The sequence below is a fragment of the Oncorhynchus keta genome, chromosome 12 (genome assembly GCF_023373465.1).
Source record: "Oncorhynchus keta strain PuntledgeMale-10-30-2019 chromosome 12, Oket_V2, whole genome shotgun sequence".
Classification (NCBI taxonomy): Eukaryota; Metazoa; Chordata; class Actinopteri; order Salmoniformes; family Salmonidae; genus Oncorhynchus; species Oncorhynchus keta.
Genome location: NC_068432.1, coordinates 3,550,276 through 3,560,513, shown reverse-complemented (window position 1 = coordinate 3,560,513; position 10,238 = coordinate 3,550,276). Strand labels below are relative to the sequence as shown.

General features: G+C 41.1%; 1 protein-coding gene across 3 annotated transcripts in view; it reads left to right on the top strand.

Moving 5' to 3' along the window:
• Nucleotides 1-487: 487 nt before the first annotated feature.
• Nucleotides 488-10,238, top strand: part of LOC118390876 (gamma-aminobutyric acid receptor subunit gamma-2) — a 71,045-nt gene continuing 61,294 nt past the window's right edge. For 2 of the 3 annotated variants that reach the window (XM_035781589.2, XM_035781587.2), the window contains exons 1-2: nt 488-1,260; nt 7,962-8,104. In XM_035781589.2, the coding sequence (XP_035637482.1) occupies nt 1,145-1,260; nt 7,962-8,104 (259 nt within the window). In that variant the 5' untranslated portion in view covers nt 488-1,144. The remainder of the gene's footprint in view (nt 1,261-7,961; nt 8,105-10,238) is intronic. The other variant, XM_035781588.2, reaches the window with a different exon arrangement.

The window sequence follows — 10,238 nt, the reverse complement described above, 5'->3', positions numbered from 1 at the left end:
AGAAAAATGGGTTCCAAAAAGGTTATTTGGCTGTTCCCATAGGAAAACCCTTTTTGGTTCTAATAAAGAACCATTTTGGGTTCAATGTAGAACATGGACTCCAAAAGGGTTCTACTTGGAACCAAAAGGGCTCTACTAGGAACCAACACGGGTTATTCAAGAGGGTTCTCATTAAGGGACAGCCGAAGAACACTTTTAGGTTCTACATAGCACCTTTTTTTCTAAATGTGTAACCTGTATCAAGCACCTTGACAACTAAAACGTGTCATACATTTTCTTACCTATGTAAATATACCCATTTGCAAAAAAAAAAAACAATGTCATAGTCTAGCTTCCATTTTGAAGATTAATAAAATAAAATAAAATCTTCATTTCACAACCATCGTAACGTAATTCTTGATAATAGGTTTGCAATCGCAAGCGGAAACCTGGGGGGGAGCTGTCCGGGGTGCTGAAAGCAAAACCGTAGGGGATCTGTACATGGTGGCAACTTGCCTAGATTACATTTTCAGCTCAGTGAAATACATATTGTGACCATTGTTTACTATGTGAACGATTTAGCTATAGCATACTTCTTACCGCCATATCAGCTGTTTGCTGGATCTATTTAGTACCACCCAATTGAATACACGTCTGTCGGACGCTCAAACCTGCCAAACCAACTCTCTCTCAACATTTTATGCGGCATTTCTAGTCTAGCAAAATAGCAACCAAAACGATTTAGGGTGCATATTTTAAGGATAGTAGCAAGCTAAGGTTTATGTTCATCTCTCCACATATCTGCTTCCGCGCGATGAAACCACGCATGTGTTGATCTGTGCTGCAGCAACGTGCATCCGTTCCTCTTTGACCCCAGAGTTAATCTGCATTCAGACTGACGATCCAATATATTTCTCAGATTTGGGATATTAGGCTATTCCGGAACCGTTGTATTTATGTAGTTTTTACTATTATTTCGTATGATCGGTCAAGCTTGCTTCGATTCAATCAGTTTTGTGACCGTTTTCCTCAACACTGCAGCAGGTCTACATTTTCCCAAACCGAATGCTAACGCGAGCCGCTTATGCTATTCGCGTAATGTATCACCGTGAGGATAGACAGTAAATAAGGGGACCCGTCCATCTGCAATAAAGAGGAAAAGAAGATGGTGATAATGGCTCCTACAAATTTAGCATCTAAATGCTCGACAGCGATGGCGAATGCTTCCTTCCCGGTGAAGCTATTTCTCTGGGTGTTTTTATTCGCTCATCTTCCTACAAGGTAAGGCTTTTATTAAAATGCCGACACCAGATACATGTATGGCCGGGCGAATATGTTGTTTTTTGCTTCCTAGAATGAGAGCCCAGCCCAGTTATTTCAACATGTTATGTTTTCTCGAATCTTCGTCTTATGCTTTCTCTCAGACACGACCATACACTGTCGCTTATTATAGGGGCTTGTTACAGAACCAGAACTCGTTTAGTTAGGCTACGTGTCAACCATTGTTTTCACACATTGTAATGAGATGTTAACAGGTTGGTTAGGTAGTGTTGGCCCCGCCATACGAGTTCACTGTAATGTTTAACGTGATTCCAATAGAGCCGTTTTTGGGGAGGATCTGCAGGATGTCCATTATTTCCACGGGTGTATTCGCTGTAGAAGGAATATAATCACGGTTCTGTGGGCTACTGGGCAATGCTATTCAGATCTGAATAATAGTTAAAGCCATTGCCATGAACAAATATGTATAAAATAGCATACCATATCTATATATTGAACCATTGTAAATGTAAGCTACTTTTTGCATGTACTGTATACCCTAATTGCACATGTGAAGACCTGGTGAAGGCATAGTCTATTGATGTATGTTCCTTATGTTCCAAGATCCAAAGCATCACCATTCCCAGCATGTTTTTAAGGTGATGGACTGTGACTACGACCACCCTGATGCCTTAACGTTTGAGAATATTAATACTGATTCACTGCCAACTCCTGAATCTGTGGAAAGAAAATGCTCAGTTGACTTGTCACGAAAAGGCAGCCATTTGCACCAAGAGAATATGAACACTTGAGAAGGAAGCAGATGGTTTAAGGGCTCACATCGCTTCTGTCTTGTGTGCTCCTTGAGGGTGAGAAATGGAGGGTGATAGATCAGTGTTCATTCAATCACCATCGTGGAAAATGTGACCATGGAGCTCTCTGGCCCAGATTAAAATGTCTGCACTGTGTGCGCAATTGTATTCACACATATTTCGGACTTTATTAATGTGATTCAACCCTAATTTAAAAGGATTCTGTGGTTAAGAGTTCCGAAATGTACAGTAGGATCTGTATATGCATCTGGGTACTTTGGTTATGTCATATCACAGATCACACGAGCATGTTAATTAGATGCGTGACATGTAATGAACACCTTGATTGCGGCTCATGTTTATCAAAGAAAGACACCGTAAAGATGCATTCTAGTTAGTAAATTCTAGGAGGAATACTTACATGATACATACATAGACACCTGTGAAAGAGAAACACTGTATTGGCTGTCAAGGCTAGGTACAACATAAGGGTTGGCCTGTCCCTACAAAAGGCATAGGGATTTTATTTTGACACATTTATTTGAAGGGTATAGCTGTTCCTACAATTTCCTTACTAGCTATTTGAATCTCAATACTGAGTATGACCTATGAAACCACTGTGAGGAACAATAAGATATTCATAACAATAAGATAGTCATAACAATAACAAACTTCCACTCCAACTATTTGGTTTACAGTATACTGGGCCATGCTCCACGACCACCCATAGTTCACTGTTGGTAGCGTCGGCACCCAGGGGAAACACATGCCCTCTGATGTAATCCCCAGGAAGTATCTGTAAACCCAGGAAGTGCCAAGGCCTTGCCAGCACGAAGTAGTGTCACAATGAGAGACTACCTGTAGCCTAGTGGCCCTCCCTTGGACCCCACCCCACCCAGGCATTTTGTGTTGTGATGTCTCTGATTTCAAAAGGCCAATAGATCATCACAGGTCAGGTAATCTGTGTTGAGTGGATTATCACAATATGATTATTAAGCCATGCCCTGACAGTGCTGGATTAAGGTGGGCCCTAGGCCAGAGGCATAGAAAACAATAGGTGTATTAAGCTGTATCACATTGGTGTGCCTTATCAAATAAATGTGTCGTGTTTGATACATTATGCAACCATTTCAGGCAATCACACTGTACCCACACCATGTACTAACTAGATGGTCAAGTCAGAGCTCCAGTACAGCAAAAACACAGCATGGCGCTACTGTCAAAATATCTATTGTTAATTTGCTCCTCTCAATGTGTCCGCTCGCTGTTTCATCTCACTTGACATAGTCAACAATGTTGGATGTATGTTGGACAGGTTGAATTTCCTTTTGTTAAAGATGACAACAATACACAACTACAGTATGGCATATGGAGGACATTTGTCAACAGGCTTATAGGAACCAAGGGCTTAAGTCAAGTAAGTCACTGTATGGGCATGCCAGAAGCAATGCCCTGGGTTGGAGCCCATGTTGCCCATTGGGTTAAACTGGCCCTGATCATAGCATCTGTTGCTATTACACAACTTATATGGCAGACAAACTGCATCTATAGTGTGATCACTCAGAATGTCTATGTTATAATGACCTAAAGGTGTCTCACGTCTCTAAAGGGCAAAACTTCAATGAAGTGGCTGGCTCTTTCTGTTTTCTTTGATGGGAGGAATTGGAGATAGAAAGGCCTGTAGGTTTGGCCATGCACATCTATTTATGTGCTTTGGGTATGTCTGCCTTATTTTCGGAAACACATTTTTACAATTGTTCACAAAATACGAAGAGATGAATCTTCTCTCTCCCTGGTTGAAAGCATTTATATGTGAAGAACGTAATGTCATATATAGGTAATGTAATGTATAGGTAATGTAATGTAATACATAGGTAATGTAATATATAGGTAAAACCTTTACTTCTCCGCCATGACTCAGAGTTTGTTCTCTCAGATACCCATGGGGGAAATGTGAGGACAATTTTAGATTCTGGGATACGACTGTGATTTGGGTCTCAGTGTTGAACTGATAACACATGTAGCCAGGACCTTCCAGTCGGTATTACAATAATCCTGAAGTAGGACCATAGGGATTTATATATGCTTTTACATTAGACACTTCATTTTCCTGGTGCATAAGATACCGCTGACGGTGAGGTATCTCAGGATGGTCACTGCTGTTTTAGCCTGCGGGTAGTGTTTTACAATGATGTTTTACAATGATCCTGAAAGACACTGAATAGGGCCTATTCTTAATCCTAAAAAGCAAGTTTATTTTCAAAGGGCACAGGGCACAGGGCATAAGCCTACTGTAGTGGGTAAACTGAGGATGATACTGTGAAAAAGCATTTATATAACCTACTTCCTTAAATTCCCACCTGCACGACACTTAATGTGTAGGGAATTACAGTAGGCCTAGGTAGTCCCATCTTTCAATTTAACTTTTCTGTTTTAACCTATCAGCTTTCAGGCCTTCCGGGATTCTGCTATCACTTTTGTTTTGTTTCAGAATTCCCTGCATGTTATGGGAGGGCTTGCACATTATACCCGTCACTGTACTATTTCCGCATAAAAAAAGTCTGTTAGTCACAATATTATCGCAGAAAACTGACCCATCACCGCAGTACAAAAATAAAAGCTTGCAATTTCAACCAATCGCCGCACATTTACAGCAGAACATGGTTCAATCAAGCGACTCGTCAACAAAACGTTTTCCTTCATCAACGCATTTTTTTGCGACAAATTGGACAAAACCATTGCATATTTCCATGCAAAAATGTCAGAATTGCTGCAGCAAAAACATTTTTGCCTGAAAATATCACAAAAAATCCCAGAGAAATCCTGGAGGGACTGAGCCTCAGTGTGTTGGATTTGCCATCTTCTGCTAGCTAGTTGTCACGTTCTGACCTTAGTTCCTTTGTTTTGTCTTTGTTTTAGTCTGGTCAGGGCGTGAGTTGGGGTGGGCAGTCTATGTTCCTTTTTCTATAATTTGGGATTTCTGTGTTTGGCCTGGTATGGTTCTCAATCAGAGGCAGCCGTCAATCGTTGTCCCTGATTGAGAACCATACTTAGGTAGCCTGGTTTCACTTTTGAGTTGTGCATGATTATTTCCTGTTTAGCGTTTATGTCATTCACCTTACGGGACTGTTCGTTTGTTATTTATTGTTTTGTTCAGTGTTCTAGTACTTAATTAAAAGCTATGCACACTTACCACGCTGCGCATTGGTCCTCCGATCCTTCCTACTACTCCTCTTCGTCAGTTCCCTCACAAACCTGTGTATAGGCCTTCTGGTCCCTTTTTCTTATCTGAACTGTTTATACAAATGAAACCAAGCGTCTTGTGCCTCTCAAATTGGCCTAATCTGCCCTAGGTTTTATATCATCATTGTTTATTTAGTTATTTAACCTTTATTTTTCCAGGTTAGTCTCATTGAGAACATCTCTTTTTCATTTTTTTTTATTGTTGGAAAAAAAATCCTCATGTTTCTAATCGGTCTGATTCCATTTAGTTAGGATCATCTGAGTCCACGAATATCGCTGCTGCAAGAGGTGAGCTAATCAAGGCAGTTGATCTATCACTAATAGCTCTGTGTCCTCAGGACAGGGCACCGGGAGGGAAGCCATTTTACAATATCTCTGCTAAACTGCAATCTCACTCTCCATGAAATGAACAAACATAGGCATTTTCACCTTGTTCCACCAGGGATATCCCAGTACCTTCACTATAGCAATGACACGGAAAGTGGTATGAGGACCGCCATTAAGGCAGTTTGTGTTATTGTATTTCATTAAGATTGTGCTAGCTAGCATAATGAGTCTTCATTAGGTGTAATGATTGTAAGAATGGTGACTAGTGATTGCCTAGTGTCTTGTGTGTGGTTGGCTGCATGGGAAGAGAGTTCGGAGGGCCGTGCCAGCATTAGCCACAGTCACAAACACAGGGAAATGATAGCTTACGGAAATGTGACATACTATCAACAGGGAAGCAGGGATTTTTCAACATGATAATATTATGCTCAAGAGACCATTTTAAGTATACATCGAAATTACCACCGCCTTTTTTGTGACATTTGAAAGTATGGTTTAGTCACTGATTTGGGTGTCTTAAATGTGTATTGGTATTTGATTCATTATCGGTTCTTGATAAACATGTAATCAGGCAGCATATTTAACAGAACTCAAGTAACCTGCATTTTCAAATACATCCTAAATGGTTTCACGAAGACCGTGTTTCACATGCTGACATTTGAGTTCTCTTTTCATCTGATAGCAGTTTTCACATGATGCAACCACCGTAAAAGACAATTCAAACATTTGAGTATACAATAGGAAACAGCCCTCTTGTGGTTCGCTAGGCCCTTCTCAATAGAGGTAGCTACAATAACATTAGTGCACTCCAGTGCACTCCAGCATCACACTCTAGCTTGGACATATTGATGGGCCTCCCTTTACCAAATGAACCACTGATACTTCAAATCTGTCTGAGGTACATGCACAGATTTCTCTTTCACCCAGCCACTTCTGGAGGACTTCCATTGACAGCACAGAGTTCTGTTAAAACCGAGCAACAGCACCTGAACTCCATTGGCTCAACTCTGTAGTAGATTAAAACCCACAGATCTAAAATGTTCATTCTATTTCAACGTACATTCTAGTTCTATGATTTGAATCAGATCCATTTACAGTGTCCAAGATCCAAGCCGTCCTGAATCCATCTATGAAGTTTTAATGTGAGGGTGGTGACGCCATATAGGAATATTGAGCACTTAACGCTGCCTGAGGAAGACTGGTAGTCAAAACACGATATCCTGCACCATACCTAAGTGCATGAAAAAGCCATTAGAGAGATATGTGATGTGTGTCTTTTGTTTTTGCACCATGGAAACATTTTTCCAAGCTCAAAAGCCTCTCTGCTCAAAGGGCTTCCGGTGGCTGGCTGTTCTCAAGGTTGTTTTATTATATATCCCTCAGATTCCATGGTTACTGAGTTGGGGTGAGCTCTGGAGCTGTGAGTTTTGATACAATCTATATCCTTCATATTCCATCCTATTGTGCCATTGGCAGTAACAACCTCCCAGAACCCACGATCTGTGTTTGTTAGGCTGATCACACACTTCATGGCAGTTTGTTGCCGTTAGCACTTCTAGATCAAGCTCATCTGTGGTGTACTCCAATGCACCATTATTAGCCTATGCATGTCTCCAGCCTCCGTTTCCCAGACCCATTGCAAAACACCTTTTTATTCTGCATGCAATTCAGTTAGCTGACTCTTGGCTGAGTGAAGCAAACGTTTCTGAGGATTGTTGAGACATCTTAATGCATTGAGATGTTTTACAGATGTGAGCCAAGTCACAAGACTGACCCTTCTGCTTGAGCACTGAAAAGAGAGTGCTCTCTCCCCAAACTGGGTTTTTGGGGACTACGGGCACTCTTGGTTGTCTTTACAAAATCCCAGAAATGGAACAGCAGATCAAATGTTTGTAGCCTTGCATTTATTCAATGTTTTATGAAAGGGTTTTGGTAACGGAACGTTCTCACGTCCAGTTTTTTCTCACAACTGTGTTTTTGGGGACTATGGCACTATTCATTGCCGTCATCCTCAGTTCCAGCTGCGCTGTGGGACTGGTGTCAGTTTGTGAGGACGTTCATGTAGGGCAACACATAGAGATCAGTGGCGATCAGCAGGAGTTCTGCCCTTTTATCCCATTTCTGGCTTGTCCTTTGATTTCAACCAGAGGGAAGTGCACATTTGTAAGAACAGAGCCTAAACACATAGCAAGCTTAGCCTAGCGTGATGTCGTGGTCTTTGCTGTGCTGATGTTGTAGAAAGTTGCTGATTTTCCCTCTTTTCATTTGACCTCGCTGCTTATAGTGCTGGTGGAAAAATAATTTATTCATATTTCCTCTGTTCCCATTTTCTCTCCTCAGCTCCATCCAGACTGAAAACGACGATGATGAAGTGACAAACAAAACTTGGGTGTTGACTCCCAAAGTGTACGAGAGCGATGTCACCAACATCCTAAACAGCCTACTAGATGGCTACGATAACAAACTGCGACCAGATATAGGAGGTAGGTGTCATATCAACGCACATTGATTGGCTGCTCCTGCTTCTATGGCTGCCCTCCCCGTTACCAATCTCCATTCTCATCAACATCGTCAACACAAGCTAATGAGGGAAGAACAGACACCATCATCACTGATAGCATCGTCAAAGACAGCCCTCTCATTTCAAAGAGCCTATTCAGACTATAGACCATAGGCCCACCACAGTATGACTCATGTAGCATTGTTATGCAGAGGCAGCGTCAGCTGTGAAACCAGGACGGGCTGGTAATGCATCATAGGCCTATTAGCATTGTCCGTCACTGCACTGCTGTGGGCCAAGTATAGAGCCAGTGAAGTAGCTTTCTCTCCCTTCACTTTGACTGGCAGCTGGGCTCAGCTTCCATGTTCAGACAGAGAATGCATATATACGGGTGTAAGATCTTAATTTGACCCGTATCGTCGCAGGAAAATTATTCTGCATCGACAGGATTTGAATGTTTAGTCCATAATGTTGCATGATCAGTGGTTAGGCTACTAGCTGACCAAAATTAGGCTACGAGAAAAGTGAAATAATGTGAATGTAACCGTGCGTTAGTGCAGGTGTTAAGTGAATTTGTGTATATCATTAAGCTCATCTGCATTTCCTGCGGTGCAGGAACATTCTCAGCAACAACAGAGTGATCAATTAAGATCCTACATCTGTAGCTGCAGTATATCTACACTCTTAGAAAAAAAGGGTTCCAAAAGGTTTCTTCAGCTGTCCCCATAGCAGAAACCTTTTTGGTTCCATGTAGAACCCTTTTTGGTTCAAGTTATAACCTTTTTGGGTTCCATGTAGAACCCTCTGTAGAAAGGGTGGGTCCCAAAAGTGTTTTACCTGGAACCATAAAGGGTTATTCAAAGGGTCCCCTTAAAAGTTCTAGATAGCACTTTTGTGTACTGAGGCAGCCGCCACCATCTTACCATCAAACATGATCTGATTTTGCACCCTGTCATGTTCTCCCATACTGTCAGAGTTACACAGATACAGTGGTGGAAAAAGTAACCAATTTTCATACTTAAGTACAAGTAAAGATACCTTAATAGAAGATGACTCAAGTAAAAGTGAAAGTCACCATTAAAATACTACTTGAGTAAAAGTACAAAATTATTTGATTTAAAATAATACCCGTATCAAAAGTAAACGTATACATAATTTCAAATTCCTTATGTTAAGCAAACAAACCAAACGGCACAATTTTCTTTTTTTTGTTTTATTTACGGCTAGCCAGGGGGAAATTTACAACAAAGCCTGTGTGTTTAGTGTGTCCGCCAGATCAGAGGCAGTTGGAATGCTAGCACATACCCATAGACTTCCAGTCATTGTGCTAACGCTAGTTAGTCATTTCTCTAGCGCTAGTCAGCAACTTCCTTCAAACTGCACACGGAGACATAAAAATGGTCTCCACCAGTTCATCTGACTCTGGGGAAGTAGATAAAGGGCGTCATTGCCAAAATCCCGAAGTATCCCTTTAAGTACTTGAAACCACTGCACAGATACAGTGGGTTATAATTAGCTAACAACAACCAAGAGCGCTTTTTCTCCTCCAAGCACTGAACACTGGGATTTGGATTCATTGCAGATTGTGCCACAGTTCTTTTGAAGTCCATTTTGCAGCTCATTCCATTTGAATGCTGCTGCAGTCTATGTATAGCGAACAAGAGAGGTGGACTTGGAAAGATATTTTCCTTTCCTCGATTTATGATATCACAAGGGCACAGGCTGGATTGTCGTTATGGGTGAAAATAAATGGTGTGGTTCATAGAGTGCAGCTATAAACAAGATATAATGTGGAGCCATCCTGGAGTGAAATGAAATCGGACATCCAAATGGACGTACTGATAGTTTGCTTCATTTATTGTTTTGCTTTTCAGGCTCTACACGTCATTGCACCTTTGATGAGTATTCCCAGGATGTAGAAGTAGAAGTTTGTTTCTATAACCGCATTAATGTTATCATTCTAAAAAGTGGTGGGGAATGTCTTTATTTAATTTAGTGTGCCACCATATTTTGAGTGTTTTTCAAAGACTCTCTCTTTCTCTCTATATATATATACACTGCTCAAAAAAATAAAAGGGAACACTAAAATAACACGTCCAAGATCTGAATGAATGAAA